Source organism: Arachis ipaensis, chromosome B09 (assembly GCF_000816755.2).
Source record: "Arachis ipaensis cultivar K30076 chromosome B09, Araip1.1, whole genome shotgun sequence".
NCBI classification, from domain to species: Eukaryota; Viridiplantae; Streptophyta; class Magnoliopsida; order Fabales; family Fabaceae; genus Arachis; species Arachis ipaensis.
Genome location: NC_029793.2, coordinates 16,544,206 through 16,558,331, shown reverse-complemented (window position 1 = coordinate 16,558,331; position 14,126 = coordinate 16,544,206). Strand labels below are relative to the sequence as shown.

At 34.9% G+C, this 14,126-nt stretch overlaps 1 protein-coding gene and 1 long non-coding RNA gene across 2 annotated transcripts in view; one reads left to right on the top strand and one right to left on the bottom strand.

The window, feature by feature from the left end:
- On the bottom strand, positions 7,353-9,959 carry LOC107619532 (zinc finger CCCH domain-containing protein 15 homolog). The gene is made up of 2 exons (XM_016321822.2): positions 9,720-9,959; positions 7,353-7,778 (listed from the first exon to the last, which is right to left on the bottom strand). Exons 1-2 carry the CDS (start codon positions 9,828-9,830, stop codon positions 7,644-7,646), a joined length of 246 nt encoding a protein of 81 aa, XP_016177308.1. The 5' UTR covers positions 9,831-9,959; the 3' UTR covers positions 7,353-7,643.
- LOC110267081 overlaps positions 11,455-14,126 on the top strand; it is a 12,383-nt gene continuing 9,711 nt past the window's right edge. The window contains exons 1-2 of the long non-coding RNA XR_002354412.1: positions 11,455-11,464; positions 11,934-11,935. This is a non-coding gene — a long non-coding RNA (uncharacterized LOC110267081). The remainder of the gene's footprint in view (positions 11,465-11,933; positions 11,936-14,126) is intronic.

The following is a 14,126-nucleotide window of genomic DNA, read 5'->3' as shown; positions in this document are numbered from 1 at the left end:
TTACAAACCCTTGGATTTCATTCAATTCCTCAAAACTTTTAGCTCCGAGCTCCGATCGCCGCACTGTTTGTGGCCACGCATCTATCGCGTTGAGCTCTACAAAGTCCAGTAGTCAATTTGGTAAGAAAATTTCAATCTCAATCTTAGTTCTTCCTTCCCTAATTTTTTAAAATTCTATGAATTGGATGTTGAGATTTTGTTAGTTTTAATGTTTAGGATCAAGCTAGCTTAGTGAGCTTGCCAAGTTTTGACCCAATTCTCCATTGATGAGGTGAGAACTCTCAAATCCTATTGAATTCCTTGATTATATGTGTTTGGGTATTGAGTGTGTATGTATGGATATAATGATATGAAATAAGTAGTGTATATATGTGATTTGAAGCATAATTGAGGAGATGGAAGCTTGATTGGGAGCACTGGATGCTGAATTTTGGTGGTGGAGCTTGTAAACTTGCTTAGTTGAGTTGTCTTTGGGTTATACGAGGAAATGGGCCAAGGTATGATTTTGATTTCTTGTATATAATATGTACGGTGTCGTAAAAACTTAGGCTAGACGACTTAGGATAAGTTGAACATTCTGAAATTGATAATGTTAGTGGTTTTGGTGAAAGATTGAATTTGTTATAATGTATAATGATGATTGATGAGAATGACGACTTGCGTTATAGATGTTGCTGTATTTGTTGAATTATATTGTTAATTGAGAATGGGTTGATGATATTGAAATTAGTGAATTATTGATAATGATGAACCATGATGATGATAGCTTGATGAATAATGAAGTATGTTATATAGATTATGGTGTACTTGAGGTGAGAATGATGATAGTTGAGTATATGATTGTGAATTGAATATGAATTTTGAGGTTGAGTTTGATTAATTGTGAGTTGAAGATGTTAAGATTATTGGAGCTGTGTATTGGGGTACTATGAAATGAATTGAGCATTGGAATGTGGATTTTTATGTTTAGATGTTGTTAAAAAGCTTAGAGTTATAAGATTTGTGAAAATAGAGGTTTGATAGATTTTGTGAAAAATCGATTTTTGACCGATCTTCGGCGAGCCATAACCCGGCTTCCGGACTCCAAAACCCTTTCAAACATATTTCGTATGAAAATTGGGTCCAGGAAGTTTACACCATTTGAAGAACGGATGAAAAATATTTTAAAACGAAAAAGTTATATGCGTCGAAAGTTCGGTGCGTAAAACTGAAATTCTGCAACACTTAAAAATTTGGCCTACCCTGCAGAATCCGCGTATGCAGACACTCGCATGCGGCGCGGCCATTCCCTTCGGGTTTGGTGTCTCGCGTACGCGAGCAGGTGTATGCGTACACGAGAACTGAATTTTTGAGGGGTTGTGTACGTGAATGTTAGCACGCAGCGCGGCCAATCCTCTCGGGTTGATACCCCATGTACGCGAGACCATGCCCACGTATGCGGAACCCTTATTTTCAGCAAAATGCATTTTGTATTTTAAAACATAATTTTGAACTTTTAAACCTCTATTTATACTCTTTTAGCCTCTAAACCTTAGTTGTATGCTTAGTGATGAGATGAAGTTAGGAAGGGGTGGTAGCTTGGAAATAAAGTAAGCTTGAAATATGATAAATTATGTATTAGAAGTGCAGAAATATGGTGTATATGTGATGTTTATGGCCATAATGAATGATTATGAATGATTATGACTGAATATAAATGATAATGTGGCTTATGCACTTCTTTTATCTGAGATACGAGTTTTCCTGGGTAAGAGCAGTGGCTTGCCACCACGTGCTCCAGATTGAGACTCGATACTCTGTTGACCTTATGTTGCAAGTGGTGACTGGGCACTTTAACGCCCCGAAAATTCTCCCAATGAGCAGAAATTAATTATGAATGAGAAAAAGCTATGCATAGACCCTTGGGGATGCGCGCACGGGGGACTGTCCAGGGTTTAGCAGCCGAACATGTCAGGTTAGCTTTATAACCGACATCAGACTCATCATTCATAGGACATGCATACATCATATGCATATGTTTGATTTGCTTTTGTGTGCATTAATTGGGAGTGCCTTTGTGTATTAGTATGCCTAATTGCTATATATGCTATCTGCATTACCTGTACTCTAATTGTGTTTGTCTTGTCTATTTGTTTGTCTGTGTGGTTCCACCGGAGTTGGAGGATTGGAGGAAGGTGAAGGATTAAGGGTTTTGGGCTAGAGTTTGGTTAAGTTTAGGAACCTTAGAGAACCACCCATGTTTATGGTTTCCGTTTTAAATCCTTAAGTTTTATGATTTGAGTGTCAAAGTTCTAGGATTACCTCTGGCTTTTCTGGGACCTTATATCTTATATATGTGGGTACCTTTACCATGTTGAGAACCCTCGGTTCTCATTTCATACGGATGTTTGTGTTTTTCAAATGCAAGTCGAGAGGCACCTCACTAGGCGTTTGGAGTTCTCTGCAGCGAAGTGGGACTTTTGGGATATTATATTTTGTTCTGTTTATATATATCCATATGTATAGAATTCTCCTTATAAACTTGTTTTACTTTTGCACCTTATAGAGGTTTTATGGAGAACTAAGGTTTCTTTTTGTGTATTTTGGGACTCAGATTTTATATGTATGTATGTAAATATTCTCCAGCCAACCTTAGCTTTGCAGGTTGAGTTCGGAGCTTGATTATTTCGTATCCTTGACACCCTGTTGCTAGTGTGTGTGTGTGTGTGTGTGTATTATTATTATTTTAGAAGTCGTAATACCACACCACCTTTATTTTACAGTTTAAACGTAAAGTTCTGTATGATAGAGTGTTACAGAACGTTTGGAAGAGGAGGTCACTTTTTCAATCAAGGAAATTGACCTCTGTCCCAACTTTGTGGTCGTCAGGGTCATGTGATTCAAACATGTTTTTATCGTATCAATCCTAATTTTCAAGCCTATGGGAATGGATCCCAATTACAACAGTCTGTATATGGCTACTCCAACACACAACCACCACTTCCATCTTCCTAATTTCATCAACCCCGTGCCTACTTCTCCAACCCTAATCCCTATCCAGAATCTGTTTGGTACCCAAACTCAGGGGCAAGCCACCATGTGACACTAGATTTGCTCAATTTACTGACTTTCCACTCCTTCTACTTCTGATTTGAACAATTGTTTGTAGGTAATAGCCAAGTTACACAAATTCTTGCCCAAGGAAAATCTATTATTTGTGATAAAAATTGTAAAATCGGGTTTCTTTTACAAAAATTACTTTATGTTCCTCAAATTACACAGAATTTATTAAGTGTCTCTCAATTTGCTTTAGACAATCATGTGTATTTTGAATCTGGCCTTATGATTGTATTGTCCGTGACCAAAATTCTCAAGAAGTTCTTCTCCAAGGCAAAGCTAAAAATGGAATATACTCCTTTACCAATTTGTTTGTTCCTATTTCTGATCAATCTTTAGTACTTGGTTCTTTGAATAATTCAGTTTTTTGTAATAGCAGTGACACCAAACCCCCTCCTCAAATAGCATTTGTAGCTCAAAGCAATAAGAATGTAACTATTGACCTTTGACATAAACATTTGGGTTACTGTTCAATGCAAACTGTTAATTCTGTTTTGAAAACATGTGGGATTTCGCTTCTTTTGATTCTAATCTTGTTCAAATATGTGAATATTGCACTATGAGCAAAATGCACCAATTGCCTTTTACTAAATTTGAATATGTTTATGCAGCACCTTTAGATCTAGTTTTTGTTGATATTTGGGGATCAACCCCTATGCGTTCTAGAAATGGATTTAGGTATTACATATCATTTATTAATGCTCATACGAAATACACTACTATTTTCTTTCTGAGTCATAAATTACAATCTCTATAAGCTTTGAAAAATTACAAAGTGTTTATGGAAACACAAACAGGATTGTAGCTTAAAGCGTTACAAAGTGATGGGGGTATGGAATTTAGGTCTCATTCCTTTACTCAATTTCTCACTGAACATGGTGTTATGCATTGAATTTCATGTCCTCATACACACACACCAAGAAGGTAGTGTGGAGAGAAGACACAGGCACATAACAGAGGTAGGACTATCTTTATTAGCTACTGCAGCATTGCCAATGTTTCTTTTGGGAAGACTCCTTCACTTCTGCAGTGTTTATTATCAATAGATTACCCAGTTCTACATTAGAAAATAAATCCCCTTTGAAACTCTTTTTGGTAAATTACCAGCTTATCATAATTTGAAAATATTTGAGTGTGCCTGTTTTCCTTACTTAAGACCTTATAATAAAGTTAAATTTGCCTTTAAATAAGAAAAGTGTTTATTTCTTGGCTATGACAATCACTATAGGGCTATAAGTGTATGACTAAGGATGGTAAAGTTCAGCTTTCAAGGCATGTGATTTTTTATGAAAGAGATTTTTCATATATTTCTCTCTTTGGCAATAAATTTACAGCTGCAGATACGACCATCTCTAGTGATCTATCCACTTTCACTTTTAGCATTTCACCACCACCTCAGAACTCCTCTGCAGCTGTGATGGTTCATCCACCAATCCTAACACCCAATCGTTAGACCATACCTCTTCTCATACTAGTCTTAGGTCCAATCCTTCTTTTCCAATTTTTGGCCCTGAAGTGCCCTTACCCTTAGATCTTCCTACAAACACAACTAATACTACACCTTCTAATACTCATAATATGCTAACAAGATCAAAAACCAAAAGTCAAAGACCTCAAGATTTAGTTGCTAGTACAGAAGAACCTTATGATTTGATCAATAACATTCCCAAGAATGTTAGGCAAGATCTTCAGTGGGAACACTGGAAGAGTGCTATGGATGCTAAAATTCAGGCGTTGGCCAGATGTAACACTTGAGATCTAGTTAATTTACCAAAAAATAAAATTGCTATTGGATCTAAATGGGTCTTTGCTATAAAAAAGGACCTTTTGGTAACATAATTAGGTACAAAGTCAAGGTTGTTGCAAAGGGTTTCTCGCAGGTCAAGGGCATCGACTACAGTCAAATATATAGTCCAGTTGTGAGGCCAACAGTATTGAGAATTGTGATTACTGTGGCCCTATCTCTCCCATGGATACTATGGCAATTCAATTTTGACAATGCCTTTCTTAATGGCATTCTTGAAGAAGAGGTATACATGTCTCCACCACTAGGTTATCAATTTAGGAATCCAACTCAGGTTTGCAAGTTAAACAAAGCAATCTATGGATTAAAGCAAGCTCCGAGAGCTTGGTTTAATACATTGACTGCAACTCTATTACAATTTGGCTTTACTAGAACTAAAAGTGATATTTCACTTTTTCTCAAACATACTACTCACAATCTTCCCCTTGACCTATGTCGATGATATTGTTGTCACTGGCAGTGACAGTGGTGAAGTCAATAAACTATTTTCTGATCTAAACAACATATTTCCACTCAAAAATCTTGGTAAACTTAGCTACTTTCTTGGATTAGAATTTTCTTATTTAACAGATGGATCTATCATCGTCTCTCAATAAAAGTATGCTCGGACTTGTTGCAAAAAGCTAATATGGATGCTGTCAATCCAACTCCAACTCCTATGGTCTTATCCTTGAAGCTAACATCTAATGGTGCTGCCCTTTTCAGAATCTGAGACAGTATAAGGAAGTTGTAGGATCCCTTCAGTACTTGCCTATCTGTAGACCTGGCCTTTCCTTTTCTGTTAACAAGGTCTCTTAGTTTATGCATTCATTAACAATTGAATACTGGAAAACGGTGAAAAGAATACTATGATATGTGGCAGGTACAGTGTTAGCAGGTATTAGATTTCAAAAATGTATTAACTTGAGATTGCTTGCCTTTACAGATTCAGATTGGGCAGAGGACTTGGAGGACAGAAAACTGGTTACTGTGTATACTTAAGAAGCAATCTTATGTTATGGAGAAGCAATAAACAAGCCAAGGTTAGCCGCAGCAGCACTAAGGCAAAATACCGAAGCATGGCAACAACTCAGTCAGAATTGGTGTCAATTCAGCAACTTCTAAAGGAACTTAGAGTCCAACAATCAATAGCACCTACCATATATTGTGATAATCAAAGCGCATGTTCATTGGCTGCCAACCCAGTGTTTCATACAAGATGCAAACATTGGAAATTGACCTTCACTGCCTTAGGAAAATGGTGATAAAAAAGAGCTTTATGTTCTTCGTATACCCTCCATAGATCAGATTGGGGATATCTTTGCCAAACCACTTTCAGTTCCTCTGTTTCACAAGTTTAGAGACAAACTTCAAGTGGTTCTTCAACCCACTGCTAAGTTTGAAGGAGGCTATGAGTGAATAAATGTAAAATGATAGTTATAGACCGAAAACTAACTTTCCAATTCTGTTATTTTGTTCTGGTGTTCTGATATTTTTTGTTTTTCTATTGCTATATCCAGCTCTTGTGAACTCTATATATAAAGCAATATGCATGCTTCAATGTACACAATATTCTTCTTTCTAGGTGAATAAACTTCAGTTCTATTTGCTGCATTTCAATTTTTTGTTCTCATAGTCTGAACTTACCTTTATGCATTCAATTCTTGATTCATGTTCCATTGTTATCAAGTATCTGTGCAACTAGTTGAGTATACGAGCAGTGCAGGTTTAAAGTCTCTGGCTCCATCACCCTAACTTCATCTTCTTCCGAAAATTTTACCGTTCATATCAACACTCAAATCACCATCTAATTTACCACTCTTAATTTTATTGTTTATTGTAGATATTTAATGCTAATTGCAATGGTTTCTGAAAATATTATTCTAATTTTCTTTGTTATTATTGTTAGGGCTAGCAAAGATATTCCCTTGCATTTTCACTGTGAGAGTTGAAAAGCATATCTTCCTTCTCAATTTGTAATGACAAAAAGAAGAATCACATATCTAAAGTACTTTTTTTGTTTATTTATTATTAAAAAATATCTTTTTTAAAAAAATATGAATTATTTAATCAATATAATCGAACTAAAATGCTAAAATTACAAATTCAAAAATAATTGAAGTATTACTTTATCATTTTATCATTCTCTTTACTTTAGAAGATTTTTTTCTTTCTTTTTAAATTTTTTAAGCTGCCATTCTATATATGTGCTACACGTCATATTAAGAATCATTTTGGCCAAAACTGAAATACTAATCATTTTTTCATTGAAGTTCACAAACTTCATTAACCATTTTGTGTATCAACCTGTTCAGTGCTTCATGTAATTTTTCGTATCATTTTTCAAATAATAATCTAATTCATGAAATTGATGTTAAATAGCAACAGAAAATACCAATCAATCATAAAGTTGAAAAGTGAAATCAGCAATTCAATGATTTTCTTTTGTTCTACTCTAAGCACCATGAACAACTTATAAAAGTAACTTTTAAAATTCTGTAATTTTCATGGTAGTACAAAGATACGATTTTAACATGAAAGTGAGAAGGGGGAAAAAAATTCTTTACTGCTATAGTTTGAACACAATTTATATTTCAGACATAAATTGCTCCTTAATCAGATTGTGAAGAAGTAAGATAAAATAAAACTAATGCCACCAAGATATGAACATCTAAGAGAACGCCATTCCCAGTACATGCGTAAATGAAGACACTAATTCATAAAACAAGTAATCAAATCATGACCATAAACAGCTTTTGAAACCTTAATAACGTGAGTTATCAAAGACCCACGGCTCATGCAGAAATAGCTCCCTGCCATTCATCTGGACTGTTCCTGCAGCAATATCCTCTGCGCGTTTCCTCGATGCCTCAGCTTTTCTGGCTGATTCAGCTGCATCCTGCAGAAATTTGCATGAATACTATCAGCTTCAACACCATATGGAGGATAAAAAATGAAAAACTCCATGCAACTGAAAAAGGTTCCTCACAAACAACTAGCATAAAAGAATTTCAATCTGTTTTGGCAGTCTTTTCACCTAGGAAGTTCCAATACACCAATGTAATATATTACACATTATCCAATATCAATATTAATAAATAACCATCCCATATGGTTATCCAATTTTCATTTCAATATAAAGTAACCCACGACCTCCCACTCGTGTATATATATATAGAATAGAATAGAATAAATTAATTTGCTCAAGCAGAAGGCCTGACTTTTGAATTGAATGGGGATGGAACCTCTTCTGAATTTTTTACATTGATTTGTTATGCCCATACACCATACATGACATTCAATACTAGAAATTGATGTATCAAAGATTACACGAGTCAAGTCATGTGAAAAATTGACATGAGAGGATCCACTCCAGAATTGAATATATTTGTATTCTAAGTTCCTTGCTTTTTCTCTTTTCATCTCAAAGGTATTATATATCACAAATGCAACCAAAACTTCAGAATACATAATACACATCCACTCTACTGTAACTAAAAGTCTATATCGGCAGCATGTGCCATCTTATCTTAGAAATTAGAAAACAATTTGTTTTAGTACTAATTTCATAAACTTCGGCTATAATACTATAATCTGCCAAACGCAGTTTATCAAACAAATCATATACATAGTGTCCAGATAATACAAAAAGTTAGAAACTAAAAGGAAATCATATGATTCCCTTTGGTCCATCAAGTTTTGTACGCGAGTCATTTTAGTCTCTAATTTTGAAAATAACCTTTCTAACAGAAAGAGTCAAATTAGTCCTTAATTTCATTTTGAGAAAAGGACAAATAGATCCCTGACCTTTTACTCTGTGGACATTTTCGTCCCTGACCATTGAAAAATACTTTTAAGTCCCTGACCTTCACAAAACTTGGACGGATCAGTCCCTCACGGAGGCATTTGGACAGATCAGTCCCTGACGGAGGCATTTGGACGGAGGGACTGATCCGTCCAAATTTTGTGAAGGTCAGGGACTTAAAAGTATTTTTCAATGGTCAGGGACAAAAATGTCTGCGGGACAAAAGGTCAGGGACCTATTTGTCCTTTTCTCTTTCATTTTCATTATTGTGTTGTTGTGTGTTCATTAATATGTCACGTTGGATGACATGGATGCATCCCCAGTGGCTTCTAACATGTCATAGATAACAGACAAGCTAAATTAGATCTTGAAATTCCTGAAAATGTATTACAAGACCATGTGAATCAAGTATGTTGGTAACAAATAAAGGTAATATAGGTGAACTAATCTAAACATATTCTCAATACTATCTTAGTTGTCATCATGTAAGGTAAACTAATCTATATTTTAAAATTTTGAGGATCAAAGTCTGAGACTCAGAATTTGACTAAATTTTTACACTACACATCCTTGAGTTCCCTCTATTCCCCTCTAAAATCCCAACGTGCAAACAACCCCTCAAGTGAACATTTACTGTATCAAAATCAGCGCATAAACTGAAAATCCAGCTGTCCTGAGGAATTTAGTCCCAACCATGCTCAATAACAAGACTACAGAGGCCTCTTATTGCACAGTGGAATTCAAACAGTAATACAAGATGGTTAACCACTTTTCATAATAGTAGCCTAAACCTTCTTTGTTATCACAACTTACTCGCTCCCCACACTAACATGCAAAGAAAGGCTCTCTTATACTTTGTTAATAGCATCATCACTACAATACAAGAAATTTGAACAGTATTTAATCACCTAGGAGTTATGAAAGATTAATTTGTGAATTTAATTTTTTACCTAGAAGTTCATCATAAATTATTGTATGAAAAATAACAACGTCGTAGATCAAGTTTACAAGAAAACCCTAATAGAGAGAGAGAACCTTCTGGCGCTTCCAGGAGAGAAATTGATCTTGTGAGAGGGTAGGAGGTGTTGGCGTTGCTGTTGGCGTTTGTTCGGCGGGGTTGCCGTGTGGCTGTGGTTGTGCTCCCATCGTTAATTCGTTATGCTACCGGCCTACCGCCAAAAACCACAAACACTTTTAACCCCAAGGACTCCCCAGACCCCAACCCCACAAATCTGCAAAGTCCTCAAAACTCTGTCGTTTTTGTGCTGCTGTTATTTTATTTTTTATTTATTTTTTGGGTACATTTCTAGTGTATCCTTTGAAGTAAAATATTTGGAATTGTTGTGACGAATAAGGATGATGGATGCTTATTTATGAGTGGCACATTTTTTCTATGTTAAAAGAAATAAATTTTTAGGATAAAACAAATTTAATGAAGTTTGAAACGTAAACTTTGTGTGTCTATAAATATATGTACGGAGACAAAAAAGTTACACACATGAATAATAAACTTCTCTCTATACAAAACTTTTCTCCTCTTTCTTTATATGTTCCTAATATATATAATAGTAGTAAATATATAAGTGATTTCTATAATGAGATTATTATATTAGTAAATATTAATACTAAGCTTATCTATTTATGTTTCTTTATTTTATATCTATTTCTTCTTCTTTATCTATTTATTTATTCTACAACACGTTATCAGCACGAGACTCTGATCAAATTTTAGGAAGACTCCAGGTAACAAATTTTCATTATATCGAAACTCTCTCATCTTAAATTTAATGCTCTTAATATATTTGGAAACAATTATTTATCATGGATACTAGATGCTAAAATCCATCTTGATTAAATGGATCTTGGAGATACCATTAAGGTTGAAAATAATACATCCCAAAAAGATAAAGCCAAAGCCATAATTTTTCTTCGTCGTCATCTTGACGTATGATTGAAAAATGAATATCCCACATTAAAAGATCCGGTAGATCTGTGGAAAGACCTTGAAAAAAGGTACAATCATCAAAAGACAGTGATACTTCCTCAAACCCGATATGAATAGACGCACTTGCGTCTACAGGATTTTAAATCCACAAATGAATATAATTCAGCAATGTTTTGAATCACCTCACGAATGAAATTATGTGGGAAAAAGATATCTGATAATGATATGTTAGAGAAAACTTTCTCAACCTTCCATGCCTCGAATGTGCTCATGCAGCAGCAGTATCGAGAAAAGGGATTTGAAAAATATTCAGAGTTAATTTCTTGCCTTCTTGTTGCTGAACGCAACAATGAGTTACTCTTAAAAAATCATGAAGCGCACCCAGCTAGTGCCGCCCCATTTCCTGAAGCAAATGCGGCAAATCATAACTCCAGAAGAGGTAAATGGCAAGATTTTGGTAATAAGAAAAATTATGGAAGGAAGAAGAATTATATTTATAAGAAAGGATCTCACCAGAAGTGGGATAAAGAAAGAAACAATGGAAAAAGTAAATCAATTGAGGATAAATACTTCCGTTGTGGTGGAAAGGGCCATTGGTTACGTACCTGTCGTACCCTAAGGCACCTAGTTGATCTTTATAAAGCATCTTTGAAAAAAGAATGACAAAGAAAAGGAAACAAATTTTATTTCAAATAATGAAAATTCCACCACTCATCATTATGATGTATCTAATTTTTTTGAGGATCCTGAAGGAAATATTGGCTATTTGATCAATGATGGAATAGTTTAATATGTGTGTTTGTTAAGTATTCATGCGAATAATTTTACTGTGCATGTACTTTTTCTCATTTTATTATTATTATTATTCGTCTTTGAAGAGAATAGTAAGGATATATAATTAAGATGTATGCCTTGCGGATAGTGCAAGTTCGCACACTATTCTCAAAAGTAATATATATTTTACCCATCTTGTGCCAAAAGAAGAATATGTTAATACTACTATTAGCTCAGGCAATGTGATTGAAGGCTCCGGAAGAGTTATAATTTTGTTTCCCGAAGGAACAAAATTTATAATAAATAATGCACTATTGTCTACCAAGTCTCTAAGAAACTTATTGAGTTTTAAAGATATTTGCCGAAATGGATATCATATCGAGACTATGAATGAGGAAAGTCATGAGTACTTATGTATCACAACTCATGATTTAAATAAAAAGGTTATACTAGAAAAGTTACCCTCACTTTCATCTGGGTTATATTATACCAAGATTAGTGCAATTGAATCACATGCCACTGTAAACCAGAAGTTTACTAACCCAGATGAATTCATAACTTGACACGACCGATTGGGTCATCTGGGAACAACCATGATGTGGAGAATTATTGAAAACTCCCATGGACATTCACTAAAGAACCAGAAGATTCTTAAATCTAGTGAATTTTGTTGTGCTGCATGTTCTCAGAGAAAGTTAATTTTAAGGTCATCACCAGTAAAGATTGGATTTGAGTCCCCTGAATTTCTAGAAAGAATTCAAGGTGATATATGTGAACCTATTCATCCATCATGCGGATCTTTTAGATATTTTATGGTCTTGATAGATGCATCTTCGAGATGGTCACATGTGTGCTTATTGTCTTCTCGCAACCTGGCGTTTGCGAGATTACTGGCTCAAATTATTCGATTAAAAGCACAATTTCCAGAAAATCCAATCAAAGCAATTCGTCTTGATAATGCTGGTGAATTTACTTCCCAAACTTTTGATGCTTATTGTATGGCTAATGGAATAAGTGTTGAACATCCAGTAGCTTATGTTCACATACAAAATGGGTTAGCAGAATCACTTATTAAACGCCTGCAATTAATTGCTAGACCCTTATTTATGAGAACAAATCTCCCAACCTCGGTTTGGGGGCATGCTATGGATGCGTGAGCATCTTTCTTATCTTTTCCTAGTGAATTTACATCTAAATTGTTGAGTTTAATAAAAAATTAATTATAGTTTAGCCAATATGGATGCTACTTTGAGTCTTCTGCAATTTTATTTATTTTAGGTAGCATTCGGCAGAATTTGATGGAGTTTCTGCATCACAAGAATCAAAGGAGATGGCAGCGAGGAGCGACGCGTACGCGTGGCTGACGCGTACGCGTGATTTGGAGCTTTCCATGGCAACGCGTGCGCGTGACTGACGCGTACGCGTGATTTGAAGATTTGCACAGCGACGCGTTCGCATGACCGACGCGTCCGCGTGACTGATGCGTACGCGTGACATGCGCCACGTGCAGAAAAACGTAGAAAACGCTGGGGGCAATTTCTGGGCTGTTTTGACCTAGTTTCCAGCCCAGAAAACACAGATTAGAAGCTGCAGAATGGACAAAACAAGTGGTCCCCACCCATCAATTGAAGACTTGATTATTTAGTTAATTTTGATTTAAATTCAAATTTGAATTCTAGGAAAAGATATTATTTCAATTTTAAAAATTAGATTTAAAATTTATTAGGATTAGTTATAAAAAGGGAGAAACTTTCCTTCCCTGGAAGATCTAGATCCATCAGATTGGAACTTAGTACATTTTACCTAAATTCTTATTTTCTTTCTGAACCATGAGCAACTAAATCGCCACTGTTAAGGTTAGGAGCTCTGTCTATTGTATGGATTGATATTATTATTTTCCTATTTTAATTCATATTTTGATTTATATTTCAATAATTATTTTCGTTCTTCATTTTATGAATTTGGGTGAAACGGAAGTATGACCCATATTCTAATTGAGTTCTTGTATAACTTGGAAAAGTTCCTTACTTGAACAATAGTTTGAAAACATATTATCCTGAATTTCTAATTGTTTGTATTTAACAGGATACGTGACATATAATCCCTTTATTTTTGGATAATTAGGATTCTTGTGGCATATAAACTAGAATTTGATCATCACCCTCTAATTGGAATTAATTGACCAAGGAATTGGCAGTTGATAAATTTTAGAGAAGACTAGGAATGTCTAAGGAATTAGGGTTTAGTCACAAATAGTTTGCCATGAATTAAATCTTACATGATTAAAATTAGTTAATAAGAAAAGTCAATCCAGAAAATAGATAACTCTAAAGCCTTAACTGTTTTCCCATATATATTTCACAACTCATTTGCTGCTTGCTTTCTGAAATTCTTAATTTACTATTTAATGTTTTTTTTGAATACCAAAACACTCTTTTCTGTTTGTCTAACTAATCCTATCAAATACTATTGTTGCTTAATCCATCAATCCTCGTGGGATCGACCCTTACTCACGTAAAGTATTACCTGGTACGACCCGGTGCACTTGCCGATTAGTCTGTGGTAAGAAAATCCGCACCAAATTTTTGGCGTCGTTGCCGGAGATTGACTGTGATTAACAACTATTAGTTGTTTGATTGTTTAGATTAGACGTTTTAATTTTAATTTTATTTAAATATTATTTTATTATATATAAAAAATTTCCCTTGTTTTCTTTTTTTTCG

What these genes read in the sequence shown, in the direction of transcription:
- LOC107619532 (XM_016321822.2), bottom strand. Translation starts at nt 9,830, where the DNA reads ATGGGAGCACAACCACAGCCACACGGCAACCCCGCCGAACAAACGCCA. An exon ending in TCTCCTGGAAGCGCCAGAAG is followed by an intron (nt 7,779 to 9,719) that starts GTTCTCTCTCTC and finishes AAATTTCTGCAG; the next exon opens with GATGCAGCTGAATCAGCCAG.